The sequence below is a fragment of the Cetorhinus maximus genome, chromosome 13 (assembly GCF_964194155.1).
Source record: "Cetorhinus maximus chromosome 13, sCetMax3.hap1.1, whole genome shotgun sequence".
In the NCBI taxonomy this organism is placed as follows: Eukaryota; Metazoa; Chordata; class Chondrichthyes; order Lamniformes; family Cetorhinidae; genus Cetorhinus; species Cetorhinus maximus.
In genome coordinates this window covers 93,583,071-93,607,169 of record NC_135891.1, presented here as the reverse complement: position 1 = coordinate 93,607,169, position 24,099 = coordinate 93,583,071, and the positions used below count along the sequence as shown (strand labels likewise).

Genomic DNA, 24,099 nt, shown 5'->3' with positions numbered 1-24,099 from the left:
AAAAAACTGAAAAGAAAATTGAAAATGTTGTAAATTACAGATGCCAATGGATCTGTTGTACAAAAGAAAAGCAGATTAGCATTTCATTTATAAAGCTGACAAAATGTAAAATATTTTATCCTGCTACCTTTAAGGGTTATAAAAAGTCCAGCAATTAGAATTTGTGCGCTTTTGGCTCCTAGATGCTGATGAAGATTATATCTTTAAAAAAGAGTGCACAAAACATCATGTTGTTTATTAACATGGATGTTTACTGAGTTGATTTACATGAGAAGAGGAGCTTTAAATCCCACAAAGCGACAGAAATCCATGTTCCCATCTGATTATCCAACGCTGTAACTCCAGGAGCTATTTACTCAGTAACACAAACTCCTTTCCATAGATAACACTACCCATAAAGGGTCAGAATTCACAATAATCCCATCCAATCGTCCTCCAAATCACAGGAATGGCTGATCCGTAGAAAGCTTCAACTGGATTGGCTGTCCAGGCAGAACTGGCTTTTTAACATGCGTGGTAACTTCAGCGTCTTGGCTGTTGGAACAAAGAAAGTGAGTTCAGCTGACTAGTGGATCCTGTAGCAATTCAGTTGAAGGAAACAAATTCAGTTCCAGAGGTGTACTGATAACACAGACAATAAACTGCAAGCTTAATTCCCATCAGTGTCACTTTGCATAAATTCAAGACTGATTTCTAAATCAGACAAACTTGTCTGTCTGTGCTATGTGGACAGGAGCAAAAAACAAGCTTTTTACATATATGCACTTTAGTATACACTGTAACCTCTCTAATCCAGAACACTCGGGACCAAGGCATTTTTGGATTTCGGAATAATCTTAGAATGCCTAGCCACAAGTGAGAACACCAATATTACTGTGTGCTCGAGACACAAAACAGTGACAAAACATTATAAAGCAGTAATAAAAGTGGTTTTATTTACCCAAATTTTGTACTTGCCATGTTTCCAATGTATTACACTCTTAACATTAGAAAACACATTTATCAGTGAGTGCTGAGCAAACACGAGATATTTATGCACCAACTTGGCTGAACTCTGTGTAGTGTAACTCTGAATGACTGAGTGTAGGAAAAACCGAGAGATCATGTGGCTGTGCTGGTAAGATGAGCAGCAGCTTCAAACTTTGCTGTGTTTCTGTTCCTGTCTGCCTGTTGTATAGGATCTTTACCACAGGTTAGTGACTCTGGATTGCAGGCACTGGCAACGAGACCAAAAAGTGAGGAGAGAGAGAGAGAGAGAGAGAGAGAGAGAGGTTAATTGCTCTGTGTGTATGTACAAGTGTTTATACGCACAGGTGGGCTAACTAGTGCGTGTGTGCATGGCTTGTGAGGGTGGGGACAGAGGGCTGATTACTGTGATTAGTGTGTGTGTAAGATATCTCTGCCCGTCATCAAAAACCTCCTTGAAACTAGCTCTGACTACATCCTCTGCTATCTCCATTCCTCCTCCTGCTTGGATATATTAGAGGCACCTGTACTTGACATAGGCCAATAAAGCAGTGCTTGGAAAAACACTGGAGATTCACCATCAACAACCATCAGGGACATGACGCTGACTCTGTTGCAGCCCTGTCAGTCCTGGAATTGCACATGCCCCCAATAAAAATTTATTGACAATTGTGTTTCTGGATTTCAGAGTTCCAATTTGAGAGTTTACAGGGTATTTGTACTTAACAATGTTGTGAGGGAGGGTAGTGGTGGTGGTGTGGGGTGCAGAAGTTTATTCCCTGGAATTTAGAAGCTCAAGGGATAATTTGATCAAAGTTTTCAAGATATTAAGGGAAAAAGATAGAGATATAGAGAAAGACACTATTTCTGCTGGTTGCGGAATCTAGGTCTAGGAGCATAGTTCAAAAATTAGAGCCAGGCTGTGACAAAATATTTGAAATAGCCAAATTTTCCTCAAAGATACGGGTCTTCAGAAATATTGTGATAAGGGGGAACATGTTCGGATGTTGTATGCAAGGTTTAACATAATGGTGCAGATCAATGGCAACAGTCAATGGCAATGCTGCAGCAGTTGTTGCTGAATTTGATTAAAAGTGCAGCCTTACCATTTTTACCAATGAAGCCAGGGCTTCCCATCTCGGAACAAGGATTCACAAGGTGGAGTGTCAGGGTCACACCCCATTTTGATGTCACCAGCTCAAGTAACTCCCCTCAAGGTCCAACATGCAGTGGAGATTTTTTAAAATTTAAGGGTTTTTTTTTATTTTAGAAAAAACTATTTCTAATCTCTGAAACACATTTAATTGCAGTTATGAGTTGCGATATGTAACAAATTTAATTTTTTTAAGCGCTTAATTGTCTTTATACGTTTTGAGTTTTAAAAGGCTCTTGTATTTATTGCAGAGCTATTTAATAAAGCACCAATGTTTGCTCAACTATCTTTTGAATTGCATTGCTTGTTTACAGAGGGAAATGGGTTCTTGTATTTATTGCATCTTTTATAATAGGACTGGAGGGCAAAATGCTTATGAAGTGGGCTAATGGAATATAGTGGGGGTTGAGGGCGAGTGGCTGGTTGTTGATTGTTCAGATTTGGTTTTAAATAAAGTTTTAGGGCTTCCCAATAAAGTTTCCGCTGTTAATCACTGTCAACTCAGGTCCTAAGCCTGTGATTAACAGCAGGAGAATCCCGATGGAAATCTCCCGGTAAGAATAGGGCATCAAGCTCCAGCCTTCAGCACCAAGGACTGTGTCGATGACATTCTTAGTTGGGCCTGAACAGCTTAATTCTGCCCATCCTAAGTTTAAACTTCCTAGCTAAGTATCCCACATGTGCGAGGGTTGGGACATCCTCAAAGTTCCAGCATGCAGAAGTGAAAATCTCAACATTTGCCACTGTTGCCACCAGAAGATCCAGGCCATAACAGCACAAGTTTGCAAATGATACTAAGTGAGGAGGCACAGCAAGTTTTCTGGATGGGAGCAGGAAGTTGCAAAGGGACACAGACAGACTACACGAGTGGTTAAAACTTTGGCAGATGAAGTTCATTGTGGGGAAGTGAGAGTATCTACTTTGAATCTGGGAAAGGCAAATTGGAATATTTTCTAAATGGGAGAGACTAGGAACTGAGGGGGAGCAAATATTTGTGTGTCCACGTGCACAGATTACTAAAAACTGATGCACAAAAAGTAATCAGGTAGGCTAATGTTGGTCTTTATCTGAAGGGGCTGGAATACAAAAGTGAAGAAATGATCTTTCAGTTGTGCAGAACATTGGTCAGAATCCACGTAGAGCATTGTGTTCAGCTTGGAGCACTGAACCCCAGAAGGATAAATCAGCCTTGAAGTGGGCAAAGTGCAGATTTTCCAGAATACCAAGTTTAAAGGATTAAATTGTGAAGACAGGTTGCATAAACTAGTTCTATATTCTGAGTTTAGAAGTTCACTGTGATTAAATCAAAGTCTTGTAAACGATAAGGGATAAGATACAGAAAAAACGCTTCCACTGGGTGATAATCTTAAAATTGGAGCTAGGGTATTTAGGGATGAAACAAGGAAACACTTATTCCATACAAAGGCTAGTGGGGATCTGGTACTCACTCCAAAATATATGGATGCTGGCTTGACAGACTTCAGATTGAAATGAATAGATTTTTAATAGGAAAGGTATGAAGGGAAAATGAGCAAATGCAGGTATGATGTTAGGGGCAGATTATCCATTAATTAATTGAATGGCAGAACAGGCCTTAGCATCCAAATGGTCTATTCCTGTTCCAATGTTCTAGCAATCCTGTCATTTCTAATTTGCTCCTAATCCTGTGTTATATTCCAAGAGCTCAGCAAATGATATGTTTTCTGCTACTAACCTGACTGCCTGTGCTCCTGCTGTTAGCGCTTTCTGTGGTGACCAAATGACAGTAGGCGGAAATGACTCTCGACGACCATCTCGTAGACAGTAGTAGTTATCTGAAAATTTATGGCTGGGACCAACTGGGAGCTTTGGCGGAGGTTGGGTTCTGAAACAGAGCATTCCAAAATTCTGTCTTTACAGAAGGAGGTACTTAAAAATGAACACAATATCTCATTTAAGGTCGCACCATGAATACTCAATATCCATTCACAGGAAGAGGGAATTCAAACAAAATCAGTCATACTTGGCCCTGTAGTGGTTACACAGCAGCACATTACCTGCTGTCTTGGAAAATGAGGAATGGTTTCTTGAAAACAAACAAATGTGGAATTGATCTCCTTTCCTCTGCCCCTCCTATTACTGAGGATTGGTTTATTATCTAATTCCTGCTCCATAGCAAGCAGGAAAAAAATAACTATGGATAAATGCTTGTAAATACTATTTAATATGTTCTTAAAATAATTCAAAACTAATCTAATAAATAATTCGTTTGATCACTGAAACTCAGGGAATATAAACTGACACCCAAAGGGGTACAGCATAGATTTGTTGATCCTTTTGTTTTTAATTCTTTCACGTTGCTGGCTAGACCAGCAATTATTGCCAATCCCCAATTCCCTGAGAAGGTGATGGTGAGCTGCCTTCTTGAACAGCTGCAGTCCATGTTCAGTTTCTGGTCAATGGTTATCCCCCAGGGTGTTGATAGTGGGATTCATAATGCCTTTGAATATCATCGTGAATGGTGCTGAACATTTTGCAATCATCCACAAACTTTCCCACTTCTGACCTTATGCTGGGAGGAAGGTCATTGGTGGAGCAGCTGAAGCTGGTTGGGCCTAGAACACCATCCTGAAGAGCATCTGCAGTGATGTTCCAGGACTGAGGTGATTGACCTCTACCAATCATAACCATCTTTGGCTTGGATGTTTGGATCAAGGCTATAATGAGGTCAGGAGCTGAGCAGTCCTGGCAGAACCCAAACTGAGTATCAGTGAGCAGGTAATTGCTGAGTAAGTGTCACTTGACAGCACTGTCATCACTTTGCTGATGATTGAGAGTAGATTGATGGAGTGGTAATTGGCTGGGTTGGATTTGTCCAGCTATTCATGGGCAATTTTCCACATTGTATGGTACATGCCAGTGTTGTAGCTTGTATAGGGGCACAGTTAGTTCTGGAACACAAGCCTTCAGTACTATTGCTGGAATGTTGTCAGAGCCCATATCCTTTGCAGTATTCAGTGCCTTCAGCTATTTCTTGATATCATGTGCAGTGAGTCAAATTGGCTGAAGACTGGCATCTGTGATGCTGGGGACCTTGGACGGAGGCAGAGATGGATCACCCATGCATTTTGCACTAATGTGCTGGGCTCCCCCGTCATTGAGGATGAGGATATTTGTGGAGCCTCTATCTTGTTAGTCGTTTAATTGCCCACCACCATTCACAACTGGATGTGGCAGGACTGTAGAGCTTAGATCTGATCCATTGGTTGTGGGATTACTTAGTTCTGTCTATCACTTGCTGCTTATGCTGTTTGGCACACTAGTAGTCCTGTGTTGTATCTTCACCAGGTTGACACCTCATTTTTAGGAAGCCTGGTGCTGCTCCTAGCATGTCCTCCTGCACACTTCATTTAACCAGGGCTGATCTCCTGACTTGATGGCAATGGTAGAGTGGGGGATATGCTGGACATGAGATTACAGATCGTGGATGAGTACAATTCTGCTGCTGCTGATGGCCGACAGCACCTCATGGATGCCCAGTTTTGAGTTGCTAGATCTGTTTGAAATCCCATTTAGCACGGTAGTGATGTCACACAACACAAGAGGGCATCGTCGTTGTGAAAGCAGGGCTTCGCCACAAGAACTGTGATGGTCACTCCTACTATTACTGTCACGGATAGATGCAACTGTGACAGATTGGTGAGAACGAGGTCAAGTAGGATTTTTCCCACTTGTTGGTTCCCTCACCACCTACTTCGGTCCTAGTCTAGCAGCTATGTCCTTTAGGACTCAGCCAGCTTGGTCAGTAGTACTGCTACCAAGCTACTCTTGGTGTTGGGCATTGAAGACTGCCACCCAAGATACATTCTGTGCTCTTGCCAACATCAGTGCTTCTTCCAACTGGTGTTCAACATTGATTCATAAGCTGAAGGGGGGGGGGGGCTGTAGGTTGTAATTAGCAGGAGGTTACCTTGTCCATGTTTGACTTGATGCCACGAGACGTCATAGGGTCCAGGGTCAATGTTGAGGATTCCCAGGACAGCTTCCTCCTGACTGTAAACCACTAGACTGCCACCTCTGGTGGGTCTGTCCTACCAGTGGGACTGGGATGGTGATAGTGGGCTGGGACATTGTAAGGTTCGATTCCGTGAATATGATTATGTCAGACTGTTGCCTGACTAGTCTGTGGGACAGCTCTCCCAATTTTGGCACAAGCCCCTAGATGTTTTCAAAGATGACTTTGCAGGGTCAACAGGGATGAGTTTGCTCTTGTAATTTCCGATGCCTACGTTAATGCCGGGTGGTCTGTCCAGTTTCATTCCATTTTTTTTAAAAAAAAAGACTTTTTAATCAGTTTGATACAACTGAGCGGCTTGTCAGGTCATTTCAGAGGGCATTTAAGAGTCAACCACATTACTGTGGGTCTGGAGCCATATGTAGGCCAGACCAGATAAGGATGGTAGATTTCCTTCCCTAAAGGACATTAGTGAGCCGGATTACAACAATGGTTTCATGGTCACCAGTACTGAGACTAGCTTTTGATTCCAGGTTTATTAATTGAATTTAAGTTCCACCAACTGTCATGGTGGGATATGAACTCATGCCCCCAGAACATTAGCCCGGGTCTCTGCATTACTAGTACAGTGACATTACCACTACGCTACCGCCTCCCCTAAATGGGAATATTGATAAGGGTTACTGTGAAATACTAACAGATGCCCATTTCTAAGTCAGGTATGGCCAAGGTTAGAGACAGATTGATTATCCTGAGAATGATTGATGGGGCAATGTACAAAGTTAAATAAAGAGTGAGGATCTCTCAAAACCGTCAGATCAAATAGTTCGATATCAGATAAAGCACAAGAAAAATACGAAGTAAAGCTCCCACTTTGCATGCGCAAGTCAGGTACAAGCAATTACATTTACCAGAAAGTTAAATTCTGATGATTACAGTTTAGTTTATTTTGTCCATTACCTGGGAGAAATTTCAGTGTATCGAAGCTGCAAGTTAGCTTGGAGATTTCTCTGCAGGAAAGAAAAGGATGAGAGTCAGTTGCGGGGCCATTTTGTAGTAAGGCTGGATTGTTCAACATATACAAAGCTCCAGGTGGCTATGGACTCAGATACAGAAAGCCCAAGCAGGGACCAAGGAACAGCAGCTGGTAACATAGCATCCTGGTCCACTCCTCAATCACCCCCTACACCTCAACCCCCTCCCATGGCATCTTCCCATGCAACCGCAGAAGGTGCAATACCTGCCCCTTTACTTCCCCTCTCCTCACCGTCCAAGGGCCCAAACACTCCTTTCAAGTGAAGCAGCATTTCACTTGCACTTCCCTCAATTTAGTCTACTGCATTCGTTGCTCCCAATGCGGTTTCCTCCACATTGGAGACACCAAACGCAGACTGGGTGACCGCTTTGCAGAACACCTTCGGTCCGTCCGCAAGCATGACCCAGACCTCCCTGTCGCTTGCCATTTCAACAGTCCACTCTGCTCTCATGCCCACGTCTGTCCTGGGCCTGCTGCATTGTTCCAGTGAAGCTCAGCACAAACCGGAAGAACAGCACATCATCTTCCAACTAGGCACTTTACAGCCTTCTGGACTGAATATTGAGTTCAACAATTTTAGATCATGAACTCTCTCATCCATCCCCACCCCCTTTCCGACCACCCCCCACCCTTTTTTGCAATAATTTATAAAGATTTTTCTTTTCCCACCTATTTCCATTATTTTTTAATGTATTTCCATCCATTGTTTTATCTCTACCTTTTAGCCTATTTCGATCCCTTCCCTTCACCCCACCCCCACTAGGGCTACCTGTAGCTTGCTTGTCCTACTTTCTACCCTTAATTAGCACATTCCTTAGATAATATCACCACCTTCAACACCTCTTTGTCCTTTTGTCTATGACATCTTTTGGCTATCTCCACCTATCACTGGCCCTCTATCCAGCTCTACCTTCCCACCAACCCCCCCTTAAACCAGCTTATATTTCACCTCTTTTCCATTTTTACTTAGTTCTGTTGAAGAGTCGTACAGACTCGAAACGTTAACTGTGTTCCTCTCCGCAGATGCTGCCAGACCTGCTGAGTTTTTCCAGGTATTTTTATTTTTGTTTTGGATTTCCAGCATCCGCAGTTTTTTGCTTTTAACATAGCATCAATCCTGACATGTAAATACAAAAAGCCTGATAACTTAATATTCAGCTGAATGTGGTCTTGATAACCTAACGCATAATGATCAATGTATCTTCTCCCTCAATTGTCTCCTCTCATCTAAAATTCGCAGCTTATGCTGTGCAGGGCAAAGACCACAATGCTAAAGGACCTCAGCTGACCATTCCTTATGTGTAAATTTAGAGAATATTATTGGATCACAAAACCTCAGCTTCTTGAGTTATTGAACTAGACCAATGGCTGCCAACCTGTTTGAGGCCACCTTCCTGTCCTATAACACAAGTAATCCTTCTATATAAAAGTTAGTTATACATACACTTAAATACAAGTGCTAGGGCCATAACTATTTATAATCTATATCAATGACTTGGATGAAGGGACCTAATGTATGGTAGCTAAATTTGCCGATGACACCAGGAAAGGTGGGAAAGCTAAAAGGAGGTCGAGAGTCTGCAAAGGGATATAGACGGGTTTAAGTGAGTGGACAAACATTTGGCAAATGGAGTATAATGTGAGAAAATGTGAACTTGTTCATTTTGGCAGGAAGAATGGACAAGCATTCTTAATTTAAATGGGGAATGTTTCCAGAACTCAGAGATAGAGGGACCTGGGTGTCCTGGTACATACAAACAAGGAACAGGAGTAGGCCATTCAGCCCCTCGAACCTGCTGTGCCGTTTAATAAGATCATGGCTGATCTGATAGCAACCTGAAATCTGCATCCCACCTACCTCCAATAACCTATCATCCCCATGCTTATCAAGAATCTATCCACCTCTGCTTTAAAAATATTCAGACTCTGCTTCTACTGCCTTTTCAGGAACAGCTCCAAAGACTCGCAACCCTTTGAGTGAAAAAAATTCACCTCATCTCTGTTTTAAATGGGTGATCCCTCATTTTTAAACAGTGATTCCCTTGTTCTAGATTCTACCACAAGAGAAAACATTCTCTCCACATCCACCGTGTCAAGACCCCTCTGGATCTTATATGTTTCAATCAAGCCGCTTCTTACTCTTCTAAGCTCCAGCGGATACAAGCCTAGTCTGTCCAACCTTTCCTCATAAGACAACCCACCCATTCCAGGTATTAGCCTGATAAACCTTCTCTGAACTGCTTCCAATGCATTTACATCCTTCCTTAAATAAGGTGACCAATACTGTACACAGTACTCCAAATGTGGTTTCACTAGTGCCCTGTACAACTGAAGCATAACCTCCCTACTATTCTATTCAATTCCACTCACAATAAATGATAACATTTTATTAGCTTTCTTAATTCCTTGCTGTACTTGCATACTAGCCTTTGTGATTCATGCACTAGGATACCCAGATCCCTCTGCACCTCAGAGCTCTGCAATCTCTCACCATTTAGATAATACTCTTCTCTCTTATTCTTCCTGCCAAAATGGACAATTTCACATTTTCGCACATTATGTTCCATCTGCCAGATCTTTGCCCACTCACTTAACCTGTTTATATGTGTTTGTAACCCCCTTACGTCCTCTTCACAACTTACTTTCCTACCTATCTTTGTGTCTCAGCAAATTTGGCAACCACCCCTTCAATCCCTTCATCCAAGTCCTTTATATAAATTGTAAACAGTTGAGGTCCCAGCACTGATCCCTGTGGCCCACCACTCATTACATCTTGCCAACCTGAAAAAGACCCATTTATGCTTACTCTCTGTTTCCTGTTATACAGCTAATCTTCTATCCATGCCATGGAGCTTTTATTTTCTGCAATAACCTTTGATGTTGCACTTTATCAAATGCCTTCTGGAAATGTAAGTACATCCACTGGTTCCCCTTTATCCACAGCACTTGTTGCTTCCTCAAAGAACTCCAATGAGTTGGTTAAATGCAATTTCCCTTTCGCAAAACCATGTTGACCCTGCCTGATGACTTTGAGCTTATCCAACTGCCCTGCTATAACTTCTTTAATAATAACTTCTAACATTATCCCTATGACAGATGTTAAGCTAACTGGCCTGTAGTTTCCCGCTTTCTGTCTCCCTCCCTTTTTGAATAATGGGGTTACATTTGCTACATGAAACACAAATAGTTAGTATTTACGTACAGCAAGTGATTAGGAAGGCAAACGGAATGTTGCTGCTTATCACAAGGGGAATGGAACATAATAGTAGGTATAAGTTTTACTGCAGCTGTACAGGGCATGGGTGAATCCACATCTAGACTGTATGTAGTTTTGGTCTCCCCATTTGAAAAAAGATATAATTGCATTAGAATCAGTTCAGAGAAGGTTCACTTGACTCATTTCTGGGATGAGAGCCTTATCTTACAAAGAGAGGTTGAAGAAGTTGGGCCTACCCCCACTGGAGTTTAGAAGAATGAGAAGTGATCTTATTGAAACATACAAGATCCTGAGGGGGTTTAATAAGGTGGATACCAGGAGGATGTTTCTACTTGAGAGAGACTAGAACCAGAGAACACAGTTTAAGAATAAGGCGTCTAAGGATTTTGATAGACAAGGGAGTTAAAGGTTATAGAGGGGGCAGATGGTAAAATGGAGTCGAGACCACAACCAGATCTTTTTGAATGACAGAGCAGGCTCAAAGGGCTGAATGGCCTACTCCTGCTCCTAAGTCCCTTGTTCCAATATATTTTTATTATTTTTGTTTCACTTGTTAAACTTGTTGCTGATGCTGAGCAACAATTCTCAATTTTAGTGCCAACTTTCAAACCAAAGATCACATGGCTTCCCTCTTCAAATTAAAGCACGGTTTTAAAAAAGTCTCCAATTGCACAAATACTAAACACTGAACAAACTTTTTAAAGTCACCATGAGGCAAAGGTGGCTCTAAGAAACTATGTCAGATGATTGACGCCCTCGTTGTTCATATCTTCACCTCCCTCCACCTTGGCTGATTGGAACAGTCTCCACCCAGCTAAACTCATGTTGAGACATAAACATCTTTAACAATATTAAACAGCTTTCCCTGTAGTATAAACATTACAAAATGCTTCACAGAGTGAATTACCTTCAGAATGGAGTGATCCAATTCATGTAGGCAAAGTTACTCAGAAAACATACCTACATTTGCCTGAGTGGTAAACAGTTAATTAATGGGTACAAGTTGTGTTTTTTTTTTAAAACCACTCTATGGTTAATTTTGGCAGACCCCTTGAGATCATATTGCAGATTTCTAGGGGATTGCAGACCCGTAGTTGATATTTATTGTAATTCCATTTCCCTGTCTTTGATCATACCCCTTAATATTCTTACCTAACAAAAATCTGTTTTAGCAGACAATAGGAAAGAGGTGTAGGAGAAAGGTCAATGGCATGGGGAAGAAGTTCTCTGCTCTTGCCAGCACCTGCTTGTCTATCCTTATTCTAACCTCCTACAATCCCTTCCTACCTGAAGATCAGTTGTATTGATGCGGGAGCAGAATTGCAGGGTAGGGGAAAACAGTGGGGAGAAACAGTGCATCATTTTCCCTCACCCACTACTGTCTGCAAGAGATGCCTTATCCTTGTGGTTAAAAGTGAGAGATGATATCTAAGGCAGGTTACCATACAACACTCAAAGGAATGGTGCAGATCAATTGCAAAGTAACCTTGCAGGAATATATTTAATCCAGCAGCCTACAAACTCACAAACACAAATACATCCAATAGTCAATCTTCCACTGTATTATTATACATAGGGAGTATAGACCAAGTGTAATCTTCACATGAAACTGCATTAGCTAGCAGGGGATAATAGAACTAGGGGATGTAGATGCATATTCAATCATACAAGGCATCCTTATTTTTATGTCTTTGATTTTGCACTATTTGCTATGGAGCAGATAGGGAAAAGGCAATTGTGCAGGAAGAACCCGAGAGCTGTTTAGAGCAAAGGAACTGCACTGCAATACAGGGTTACGATATAGTAGGGAGGCACAACATCATCAATACTGGCAGGAGGTTTCAGTTAGTGGATCAAATTTACAGACATCTCCTGTTATTAATTCATGTGTTTACATTCAGAAAAGGAAAATGATCACAAAGGTGTAATACAAATATAACAGATAAGGTATATCCATATTAGTGTTGTATTATACAGTCACTATATACAGTAGATATATATTTACACCAGCAGCACTCAATATTACTCAAGGAATAAACACTATTTCCTTGAAATTTGTGTTATAAATACAGCATCTGCCATCAAAGAAAACAGCTCTTTAACCACCAATCTTGTTCCATGACAAAGTCCTTGTTTAGGATTCAAGTTTTGCAGCAACATTATAACTACACATTCCTCGAGGCCAAGTTTTGCACAGTGGCATGCCCACTGGAGTGAGACTGTGTTGAAATTCTGGAGGGCATAGACTATCAGTTTCATCTATAGAATCAATGCTGCTGTATTCTTTTAACCCAACTGACAGTTTTCTAGAACTTCATTCATATCTAGTGAATATTCATTTTACCATAAAGATTAGCAATCCAATAAGGGATTGCATCAAGTAACTCCCTCCACGATTTTGCAACATTTACCCAAATCCATCTTCTCATCCACCCTTCCAATGCCATTCCCATCCTTCCATCTCAGCCATGACATCCCAATCCCACCCATCAATCCCATCCCTCAAAGAAACAATCTCTCTAGCCAGGGAACTTTGTTGTTGGGTGCTCCTTACCTTCCACTCTTTTTGTTCTCCACCTACCAACATCCCAGCCCACTGTCACCAACCATTGGCAACTGCAAGTGTATGATGTGCCCTATGTGTGTCAAGCACCAGCTACACCCACCAACAAACATGTCCCTTAATCTGACCAATCAAAACAGTTTGGACAGACAAAAACTAAGTATTATTATTACAGATTGTTATACAATAGATACATTTAGCCAGTAACAGGTGTTTTATATTTCTATGCTTATACCTACATTTATAGGTAACATTGAGGCCCCTTATCTAAGGAAGGATTTACTTGCTATAGAGGCAGTACAGCCTCACCAGACTAATTCCTGGGATGGCAGGACTGTCCCATGAGCATAGATTGAGGAGGCTGGGTCTGTATTCTCTAGAGTTTAGTAGAAAAAGAGGTGATCTCATTGAAACTTACAAAATTCTTAAGGGGCTAGATAGGGTAGATATAGAAAGGATGTTTCCTCTGGCAGGGGGTAGGGTGGGTGGTGGGGTTGGTCTAGAATCAGGGGACACAGTCTCAGAATAAGGGGAAAACCATTTAGGACTGAGATGAAGTACAATTTCAGAGGGTGTTGAATCTTTGGAATTCTCTACCCAGAGGGCTTTGGAAGCTCAGACTTTTTTTTATTCATTCATGGGATGTGGGCTTCGCTGACTAAGCCAGCATTTATTGCCCATCACTAATTGCCCTTGAGAAGGTGATGGTGAGCTGCCTTCTGAACTGCTGCAGTCCACATGGTGTAGGCACATCCAGAGCGCAGTTAAGGAGGGAGTTTCAGGATTTTAACCCAGTGACAGTGAAGGAACAGTGATATATTACCAAGTCAGGATGGTGAGTGGCATGGAGGGGAGCTTCCAGGTAATGGTGTTCCCATGTGTCAGCTGCCCATATCCTTCCAGGGTAGTGGTCGTGAATTTGAAAGGTGCTGCCTAATGGAGCCTTGGTGAGTTCCTGCGGTGTATCTCGTAGATGGCACACACTGCTGCCACTGTGCATCAATGGCAGAGGGAGTGAATGTTTGTGAGTGGGGTGCCAATCAAGCAGGCTGCTTTGTCCTGGATGGTGTCAAGCTTCTTAAGCGTTGTTAGAGCTGCACTCATCCAGGCAAGGGGAGAGTATTGCATCACACTCCTTACCTGTACCTTGTAGACAGGCTTTGGGGAGTCAGGTAGTGAGTTACTCGCCGCAGGGTTCCTAGCCTCTGACCTGTTCTTGTAGTCACATTATTTATATGGCTAGTCCAGTTCAGTTTCTAGTCAATGATACCCCACCAGGATGTTGATAGTGGGGGAATTCAGCAATGGTAATGCCACTGAATGACATGGGCGATAGCTAGATTTTCTCTTGTTGGAGATGGTCATTGCCTGGCACTTGTGTGGCACAAATGTTACTTGCCACTTGTAAGCCCAAGCCTGGATATTCTCCAGGTCTTGCTACATTTGGACAAAGACTGCTTCGATACCTGAGTCGTCGCAAATGGTGCTGAACATTGTGCAATCATTAGCGAACATCCCACCCCACCCCCCTTGAGGTGAAGGGCAATCACTCTCACCTCACTCATTGAGTATGTTCAAGACAGATCAATAGATTTCTAGATACTAATGACATCAAAGGTTATGGGATACTGCAGGAAAATGGTACTGAGGTAGATGATCCACCATGATCTATTTGAATGGCAGAGCAGGCTTGAGGGGCTGAATGGTCTACTCTAACTTGTGTTCATAGACATGGAATGAGGGAGGCACGAAGTAAGCCAGAGGAGAAGCAAGATGACACCAGCTAAGGCTATGGTGACAATGAAAAAACAGTATCTATATTTACCACAGCAGCCTGTACTTTTTATATTGCAGATATATATATATATATATCCCAGTAGCTGGTTTTTATATTGACAAATAGTATATATATTTACCTCCACTGCCGACGTTTCATATTAATGTGTATTATAAGCATATTTGCCTCAGCAGCCAACGTTTTATGTTAACATACACTGTAGACAGTGTTTTCCCCCAGCAGCGATTACTTTATATTGCAGATATATTTACCCCCTACAGCCCGTGTTTCATATTAACATACATTGTAGACATATTTACCCCAACAGCTGCTCTTTAATGTTAATTTATATTCATTATATTATCTCTTTCCCGCCCCAGACTGGGCGCTTCACATATATGGTGTGACCATCTCTCCCCCACCCCAGTAGCCAGTGTTTTATAAACATTACTGACATACATTTGGACAGACTCACCCCCGCTAACCAATTCCGCAGCCGCTGAATGATCTTCGTCGCCGACGCCATCTTTGTTGTGAAGGGCGAAAGCGCGAAGCATGATGGGCAGAAATAAAGCTATTTAATTTTATTAGTTTAGAGATTCAAGGACTTTATTTACTTTTTTTAAAACGTCCGGTAAACTTATAATAATTTTTTTTAAAAAATGAAATTCAGTTCTCACGGGGGCTCATTGATCAGAGATGGACACGGAATTCTGGGAAAAACGGCCAGTTTTTTTTTAAAGTTTATTTTAAATTTAAACTGAATTTGACGGCGTGTCCGCGCGGATTGTTAAAATATAAAATATTTACAGGGGGAATTTTTCCCCGGGGGGTGGGGGGGGGGGTTAAATGGGCGGTTTAGGTTTGTCTATAAATAGAGGCCGCGCAGCCCACGTGCTCCTTTTCCTACGCCGCCGCCATCATGGAGGGTCCACGGACTCAGACCGTCAAACTGGCCCGGGTAAAGCCGGGGCTTCAGACCGCGCTGTCTGCTCGTTGTAACCGCAGGGAGCTGGGGAATAGCCTCCCCCTCAACACGGAGCATCTGTGCCGCCCGTCAAACCGGCTTCAGGGGGAGCCAGAGGCCGCGGGGCTGGGGAGGGGGGGGAGCGGGGAGGAGGAGGAGGAGGCCCCGCTGTCGGATCGGCCTCATGTGAGAAGGGCCGCTGGGTTACCGACTCCCCAGCCGCCTCCTCTGCGGGCCTCCGCCCCCGGTCAATCGGTCCCGCTTATCACTGCACTTGGCTGTTGTCCCGGGATTGAGTTACTGCTTTTGCCTGATGCTGGGCCTCGCTGAAGGGCTTTGGCCTGGTTTGTGCTCCGCTTCAACAGGCAATTTTTGAGGGTAACAGGCCCAGGTTTGGCTCCGGGGCAGTTGCAGCCTCTGAACAACTGAGCAGAAAGCGCTTGGTTCAGGGGGGAAGCAATGAATTTGTTCTATTTAAATAATCTTTGATTTCATAAAAAACACAGACGTTCCAGCATCTTTAAAATTTAGGCATATATTATGGAAGTTGTTGCATATAAATTTTAAACTGACATTATGAAGTATATACTTAAAGCTGCAAATGCTACGATCTTGGTATTGGGATCGACTTTATCCATGAATGGGCTGAAGTTATATCCTCCTTTGCTGCCTTTACAATAATCATTACTGCTGTATTTTGTATAAAATGTCTGTGAATGGGAAATGGGCAGCTGACTTGTGGCCAGAGTTGAAATGGGGATTTTGAGGAGCCATTTGAAGGCAGGTTTGAGTGATTTTACAATGATGTTAGTTTGAGCCTCTGCTATTGATGGGGAGTATTGAAGTTGAGGCTGTGCTGTTGAAAGAATTTATAAGCTGCAATGAGAATTTTTCCATTTAATGCTTGAAAATGCTTAGTAGAGTGTTGCATATCTTGTAGTGAAACTTGATTGTCCACATCATTTGATGTGCACAGTTGGCTACAAAGTGCTCTCTGTTAAATTATTTTTTTGGTTTATAGGTTACTAAAGTTCTTGGAAGGACAGGATCCCAGGGACAGTGTACTCAGGTAAGGAGTTTGTATTATTGTTTATGGTTACTGTTGTATCTTGTAAAACTGGAATGTGAAAGCAGTGTGTGTGTAAAAAAAAGAAAGGCTTGTAATGCATCAGGTCAATGATCTGTTTAACACAAGACTGCAAGCATTCACTCCTCAAAAATACCTACACCTTGTCTTGCATAAAGCACAGGTTAATCTATTAGTCCGACACCAAATTAGACTACATAAGATTCATGAGCAGTGGCCTGAAAAATCTGACTAGTGTGTTGTAGTGGACATGTCTGCTGTGGTTCTTGTTCCTAAAGGGAGGGGCACTTTTAATTTTCTTAATTGGGCTATTGGGTTTTGTTGGGTGGCTAAACTTTTTGCTCGAGTTTTGCGATTGCTCTGTACCCCGAGTTTCCCCTCAGAATTCTGTGGGCTGAAGCTCTCACTGGGGTCTAATCAGATTCTGTTCCGACCCCAGATAAATGTACATTTGTTTCTCTATTTTCCAGATCCCCAGTTAATCTGCCATTTGGGCACAAACAAAGACTTCTTTGGTGCCGCTGTCATGTTAAAATGCACAGCTGCTTTAAAACTTTCTTGGACTTATAGCATGAGGCTGATATAAAGAACAAGGGTTGTTATCTCTGCTCAAACCTCATGTTTGTACCAATGTGTATGTCCTGTTTCTCACTAGAGTTCTGGTCTTTCAAAAGTGCTTTCCAGATTGGGGCTGAACTGACCAATCCTATTTTAGGATCTTTGCCGTCAGCAGAGGCTGAGACCTTGCTCAGTACGTGCTGAACCCCAAAATTTGTTGAAAAATGAACCACGAGTAAAAATTGTCAACCCCTCAGTTGTAATCAGTTCGATCTGTCTGTAGGTCCGTGTGGAATTTATGGATGACAGCAACCGATCCATCATTCGAAATGTGAAAGGACCGGTCCGTGAGGGAGATGTGCTCACACTTTTGGAATCTGAGCGTGAAGCAAGAAGATTACGATAACGGGTAATTCCTTGGAATTTAATTAAGGTGTTCATTGTAGCAGTCTCTGGATTCTTTCATAGTAGTGAAATGAAGATTAAATTCTAATACAGTACCTACAGTAAATTCCCAACCACCTCTGTGCATGGAGACCAGATGCTCTTCTCTTGAAGGGATGCTGTGGAGAGAATCTTTAACTACTATATTATGTGACACTGTATTAATCTTCATCATTAGTACATTGTTTCAGCCTGTTCCTGCCCCACTGAGCTCATTTCTTCCTCTCTTGACTATTATTTTCTTTCCCTTGTCCAGTCTCTTCCTGCCTACATTCATGATTCCTCTGGTGTTCTATGTCATTTCAACAATTTCCAGTTTTATAGCCCTCACCATATTCTCTTTACTATGGATGTCCAATCCCTCTACACCTCCATCCTTCAGCGCGGTCTGAGGGTTCGCTGCTTGAATGGGGGTTCTAGAAATCCCCATACTCCACCACCCTCGGCCTGGCTGAACTTGTTCTCACTGAACAATTTCTCCTTTAACTTGACTCGCTTCCTCCAAATATGTGTGGCTGTGGGTGCCTGCATGAGCCCCAGTTATGCCTGTCTTTTTGTGGAACATTCCTTGTTCCAGTCCTCAGGCCCTTTCCCACAACTCTTTCAGTACATTGATGACTATCAGTACTGCTTCATGCTCTCGTCTGCACCTGGAAAAGTTCATCACTTTTGCTTTCAATTTCCACCTTTTTCACCTTCACACGGTCCATCTCTGACACTTCCCTTCCTTGACTTCTCTGTCTTCATTTCTAGTGATAGACCATCTACCAATTTTCATTACAAGTCCAGCAACTTCCACAGCTACGTTGACTACAACTCCTCATGTACTGCTTCCTGTTAAATACTATCCCATTCTCCCAATTTCTCTATCTTCATCGCATCTGTTCTGATGGGACCGTTTCCTCTGTGACACCCTAGCCTGCTCCTCTCAACCCCCAACACCTTTCCACTGCATCTTCCCATGCAATTGCAGGAGGTGTAACAACTGCCCTTTACCTCCTCGCTGTCCAAGGCCACAAACGCTCCTTCCAGGTGAGGCAGCGATTCACTTGCACTTCTTTCAATTTAGTCTACTGTATTCGTCGCTCACAATGCGGTCATCTCTACACTGGGGAGATTAAACGCAGACTGGGAGCTTTGCGGAGCACCTTTGTTCAGTCTGCAAGTGTGACCCCGACTTTCCTGTCACTCACCATTTCAATTCGCCATCTTGCTCTCATGCTCACATTTCTTTTGGTCTGTTACAATGTTTCGGTAAAGCCCAACACATCTGCAGGAACAACACCTCATCTTCCGATTAGACACTTTATAGCCTTCTGGGCTTAACACTGAATTCAATAGCTTCAGACCATGAACTGTGTCCTGTAGTTTAACTTTTTTTTTCTTTCTTCCACCCCCAACCAAAGATCAAGGCTGTGTCTTGTTCTCATGTTTTGCTTTCAAAAAGCACTGATCCTTGTTCTGCTATCTGACCGTTATGCTGCTAGTAACACCTGCTTTAATGTTTAACGCTATTGTTACCACTCCTTTTGTCTTGTCTCCATGACGTCTTTGCCATTTTCTCTCTCCTGACCTCCAACCTATCCCTGACCTATTTTGCTCCCCTGCCCCTTTTCAGCAGCGTAAAACCCATCACGTGTCCTTCAGCTCTGAAGAAAAGTTATGGAGTTGAAACACTAAATCTGTTGCCTTCTCCACAGATGCTGCCAGACCTGCTGAGTTTTTCCAGTGTATTCTGTTTTTGTCAGATTTTCAGCATCCGCAATATTATGCTTTTATACTGTATTAATGCTCCTGGTTCCTGAAGTCCAGATCTTCAAATGCTGGGATTTGCTGAGATTGGATGGTCGGAAGACTTTTTAAACTGAGACTTAGCCTGCTTACAGCAACCAAGTGAGAGCTGCACTTTGGAAAATGGCAGCATTAGTGTGACACTTGCACAATTTAAAAGCAAATGTTGATAATGGAGTGATACACAGTTGTGCTCTTGTATCAGCTGTAGCTGGCTTTGTTCTTGAAATTTGAAGCTGTTTTTCAAGCAGTGTTCATCGTTAAATGGTGCTGGCTGCTGATGACTGGGTCTTGTGTAGCTATCTGCAACTTGAGTTAACTAACTCGGTTTTGTTATGGTCAGAAAGGCAGGATTTATCTTTTTCAAAACCAGTCTAACCAAGTGTCAACTTAGTTCAGTGGTGGCACATCTCTGACCCTAGAATATTGTGGGTTCAAGCCTTAATACTACTTTAGCACCTAATTTTGGGTGCCATGCTTGGAGAGTGCTGTTTGTCCATCAGATAACGTGGTGCCTGTTTGGATAAGCAATTTGGAGTTCTTGTGTCCTGGTCCAGATTAACTGGTTAGTTATCTCCGTTTGAGACACTGCTGTGCACAAATTGACTGCAAAATATTGACGACATTTTCGTTGCTGTAAAATGCTTTGGAATATCCCGAGGATGTAAAGGTGCAAAATAAATGCGAGCTCTTTGTTTATCTCAGGAGCTGTTTGCTTGAGGCTTTGTGCGTTAGATCTTCAGAAAGGTGACAGGGAAAGCAGGGCATTGTAGACCAGTTAGCCTAATGTCTAGTGTGGTGAAATGGCTAGAACCTATAAAGATAGGGTGACTGAACATCCTGAAAATTTTCAGCTGATCAGAAAGAAGCAGCATCGATTTGTAGAGTGAAAATCTGAACCTAATTGAATTTTTTTGAAGAAGTAACTGAAGTAATGGACAGGGATTGTCTGCAAATGTTAGAGACTTCCAGAGGCATTTGATGAAGTCCCTCAAAAGAGACTATTAAATAAAACTGAAGCTCATGGAAATGAAGACTGGCTCTGTTACAGGAAACTGTAGGGATAATGGGCAAATACACTCAGTTGGCAGGATGTGACTAGTGGTGTCCTGCAAACATTGGTGTTGGGGCCTTGACTATCCCATATATTAATAACTTAGATAATAGGATAGAAAGCCACATGTCCAAATTTTCTGATCTCTCATAGGAAGCATAAATGGAAGTGTAAAATCAAAGATATTGATAGGCTAAAGTAAATGGGCAAAACTGGCGCATGGATTTTAGTGACAGCAAAATACTGCGGATGCTTAAAATCTGAAATAAAAACAAAGTGCTGGAAATACTCATCAGGTCTGGCAGCATTTGAGGAGAGAGAAACAGTTAATGTTTCAAGTTGAATATAACTTCAGAACAAAATGGGATTTCAATGGAGACAAATGTAAGTTCACCTATTTTGAACTTAAAAAGGCTAGGACAAGATGCTTTCTAAATGGTGAAAAGCTAAAAACATTGGAGGCCTAAAGAGGCTTGGGGCTCCATGTACACAGATCATTAAAATTTCATAAACAGGCAGGGAAAATCAAAGCTAATGGCATGCTGCCCTTGGTATCTAGAGGAATGCAATACAAGGGGTTAGCAATCAGCTTCAGGTATACAAAGCTTTGGTTAGATCACACCTAGAATACTGATTGTAGTTATGGGCACCACACTTTGGGGAGGATTTTTTGGCCTCAGGAGGAGTCAGTGTAGATTGACCAGAATGATACCTGGACACCAGAGGTTAAACTATAAGGAGAAATTAAACACATTAGGATTATATTCCCTGGAATTCAGAAGGTTATGGGGTGTTTGGATAAAAGTTATCAGGGTATTGAGGGGAATAGATGGGTTGGATTGGGAGAGAGGATTTTTAGTTGGGAATTCTCAGATTAGGGGGCATAGTCAAATGAAATAAAAGCCTGACCTTGAATTAAGGAACACCTCTGCACAGTGATAGAAGTTTGGAATTCTCTTCTGCAAATGGCATTTGGTGCTAAATGGTATGAAGGGATATGGTGCAAAAATGGGTGTATGGAATTAGATCAGAGATCAGGCCATTGAATGGCAGAATAGTTTGGAGGGGTATATTCCTATGCATTGGGAGCTGACAACAATAGCATGTGTATCAGCACACTTGAAGTAGCATGAGTCAAATATTTTGATATTTTATCTCAGTCTACAGAAATTCTTGGAGCTAATTAAACTTCTGGAAAATGTGTTGCAGCAGCACTTAATTTACATTGCTTATTTAAACCTTATTAATCAAATCACAATCAGCCTAAATTAAGAACTTAACTCAAGCACAGCAATGAAAATGTCAGGTTGTATGTTTCCTGAATTGCTTACTGCACCAACGTCTCCCTTAAAGAAGAAATCCAATGTAAATTTTATAGACGCATCTGAAAAATATAAAGCCTTTATTATCAGATCTGCTCCCAAATGAACTTGGGGCAAAAGAAAATCCTGCTATGAGGTACTGTTTAAATCGTACACGATTTGTGAAAGCTACTGACACAGGATGCCAAGAGCATATGCAATCCATATGCATTCTACCTGTGTGCCATTTTAAAGATGACAGCGTTTTCTGTCTTAGATTTGAATCCAGATTCTAGAACTGCAGTGTTATGCTGACTTGTATTCTACTGTTCATCTCCTTATTCACTGCTGAGAGATAAAGTTAACAATTCCTGAGATTTGAAGTTTCTTGAATAGTTACTTTTGCGTGCCCCCTTAATCACTAATTCGTTATAAACTTTGATTCCTTTGCTTGATTTTCACATCCCCAGCTTCAGGACATGTTATTAAACTCTTGTGATAAACTCCCAACGAATTGTGTTAACTTGCAGTCGGCAATCTTAAAAGTAAAACATCCAACTGGGTTCTGTTGACTTGTATTTTAGATTTGCGAATTCCTAGTTGTTATGACACCTTGGTTTTTAAATACTGCATACAATGTTCAAGAACTTTCTAGCATGAGGATGTGTGTGGTTGTTTTACATGTTTCAGATATGACAACATGCAAACTCTGCCTTTTGTTTTTGATCTGTCCTTACTAAAGTCAGAAGATGGTTGCAGACGTTGATGTGACAACTTACATTTGACAGTGCCAGAAACAGAAAAATACTCAAAGATGCTAAACTTAAAACAAAAGGACTTTGATTTGCAATCTCAAGTTTTAAATTCTTCCCTACTGTATATTTGATAATGTAGTACCCCCTCAGTGCTGCATCTGATTGAAAGCTAGTTTATGAACAAAACTAAGTTATGCTTGGAAAACAGCTTTGATTTCAGGTGGGAGCTACAAGCAGCCAATTTGCCATCCAGGCATATAGGAACTATCATTTTTAACAATTATGGAAATGAATAAATGAAGATTCTTTACCCATTCAGTTACATGCATGAGATGTTTGAGTGGATAAATATTATAGTATTTATGGCACAAACCAATTTGGCTTGGCAGATTTCAGTGTTTCTGCTCCATATGAGCCTCCCACCCTTCATTTCACCCCTATCTAGGTATCCCTCAATTCCTTTCACCCTCTTGTATTTATGCAACTTCCCTTTAAATGTATCCATGAAAGTCATCTCAGCTGCTCATTGTGGTGCTGAGTTCCACATTCTAACTGGCCTCTGGTTAAAGACCCTTCACCTGAATTTACTATTGGATTTACTAATGACTACTAAGATTTATGACCTCTAGTTCTGACCTCTTTCCCCCACCCTGTGCTAGCATCTTTAATCTCTATCAAACCCTTTGGTCACCCCTCATTCTTCTCTTATAGAGAGAGGGGCCCTAAGCTATGTTCTGTCTTTCCTGAAAGCTTTAAGCTCTCTGTTCTGGTATTTTCTAGTAAATCTTTTACACTTCACCAGTGCCTCTATAACTTTTTTTTGTAATATGAAGACCAAACTCTTTGTTGTATTGCCAAGTGTGGCCTAATTAAAGTTCTATACAAATTTAACATACCTTTCTACATTTCGATTCTATTCCTAACCCTCTGGAAATTAACTGGTGCTTTGTGTTTTATGACATTATCCTCCATCTTTAACTTTGTTTTAACTTTTTTGCAGATAGCCAAAACTGATGCCAGCTGAAGCCACCTTTGAAGTACTTGGTTATGGACGATTTCTGTTTTTTGGACAAAATGCGACAATAAAAATTATAAGTAATCTTTAATGTGGAGTCTGAGCCTGATTTTTTTCCTTTTACTCATTGAAGTTTTTGCTTGTTGAAGGAAAATGTTCATGAAGATATGCTTGAGCATGGCTTGGTTTTCTTTAAAAAAGGCAAAATGCACAACCTACAGAAGCCCTGGATATCACATGGGAAAGAGGAAACCCTCCTGTTTGGAATGGGCTGATTTGAAAACTTGGGCACTTAATGAAATCACTATGGGGTTTGAGCACTGCCGAGTTACTCTGGAACCAAGAGGTGTTTCCTGCCCTGGGTCACTTACTAGGCCAGCATAGATAGCATATGCCAAATTAGTAGCCTGAATGCTCGAAT

The 24,099-nt window shown here is 41.7% G+C and overlaps 2 protein-coding genes across 3 annotated transcripts; one reads left to right on the top strand and one right to left on the bottom strand.

Annotated features, from left to right (window-relative positions):
- Window positions 1-230: 230 nt before the first annotated feature.
- Window positions 231-15,302, bottom strand: ndufa7 (NADH:ubiquinone oxidoreductase subunit A7). The gene is made up of 4 exons (XM_078555816.1): window positions 15,182-15,302; window positions 7,074-7,123; window positions 3,834-3,983; window positions 231-534 (listed from the first exon to the last, which is right to left on the bottom strand). The coding sequence occupies exons 1-4, from the start codon at window positions 15,230-15,232 to the stop codon at window positions 441-443; spliced, it is 345 nt and encodes a 114-aa protein (XP_078411942.1). The 5' UTR covers window positions 15,233-15,302; the 3' UTR covers window positions 231-440.
- A 128-nt stretch (window positions 15,303-15,430) lies between these two features.
- On the top strand, window positions 15,431-23,769 carry LOC144688832 (small ribosomal subunit protein eS28). Of its 2 annotated transcripts, XM_078555813.1 has the most exons (4): window positions 15,431-15,667; window positions 16,695-16,742; window positions 17,602-17,727; window positions 23,664-23,769. In XM_078555813.1, exons 1-3 carry the CDS (start codon window positions 15,629-15,631, stop codon window positions 17,722-17,724), a joined length of 210 nt encoding a protein of 69 aa, XP_078411939.1. In that variant the 5' UTR covers window positions 15,431-15,628; the 3' UTR covers window positions 17,725-17,727; window positions 23,664-23,769. The 2 variants fall into 2 exon arrangements, with proteins under 2 accessions (XP_078411939.1, XP_078411941.1); XM_078555815.1 differs by lacking the exon at window positions 23,664-23,769 and having other exon boundaries at window positions 15,562-15,667; window positions 17,602-17,730.
- The last annotated feature ends 330 nt before the right edge of the window (window positions 23,770-24,099 follow it).

What these genes read in the sequence shown, in the direction of transcription:
- LOC144688832 (XM_078555813.1), top strand. Translation starts at nt 15,629, where the DNA reads ATGGAGGGTCCACGGACTCAGACCGTCAAACTGGCCCGG. An exon ending in AGACCGTCAAACTGGCCCGG is followed by an intron (nt 15,668 to 16,694) that starts GTAAAGCCGGGG and finishes TTTGGTTTATAG; the next exon opens with GTTACTAAAGTTCTTGGAAG. An exon ending in CCCAGGGACAGTGTACTCAG is followed by an intron (nt 16,743 to 17,601) that starts GTAAGGAGTTTG and finishes ATCTGTCTGTAG; the next exon opens with GTCCGTGTGGAATTTATGGA.
- ndufa7 (XM_078555816.1), bottom strand. Translation starts at nt 15,232, where the DNA reads ATGGCGTCGGCGACGAAGATCATTCAGCGGCTGCGGAATTGGTTAGCG. An exon ending in TGCGGAATTGGTTAGCGGGG is followed by an intron (nt 7,124 to 15,181) that starts GTGAGTCTGTCC and finishes TCTTTCCTGCAG; the next exon opens with AGAAATCTCCAAGCTAACTT. An exon ending in GCAGGAGCACAGGCAGTCAG is followed by an intron (nt 535 to 3,833) that starts GTTAGTAGCAGA and finishes TTGTTCCAACAG; the next exon opens with CCAAGACGCTGAAGTTACCA.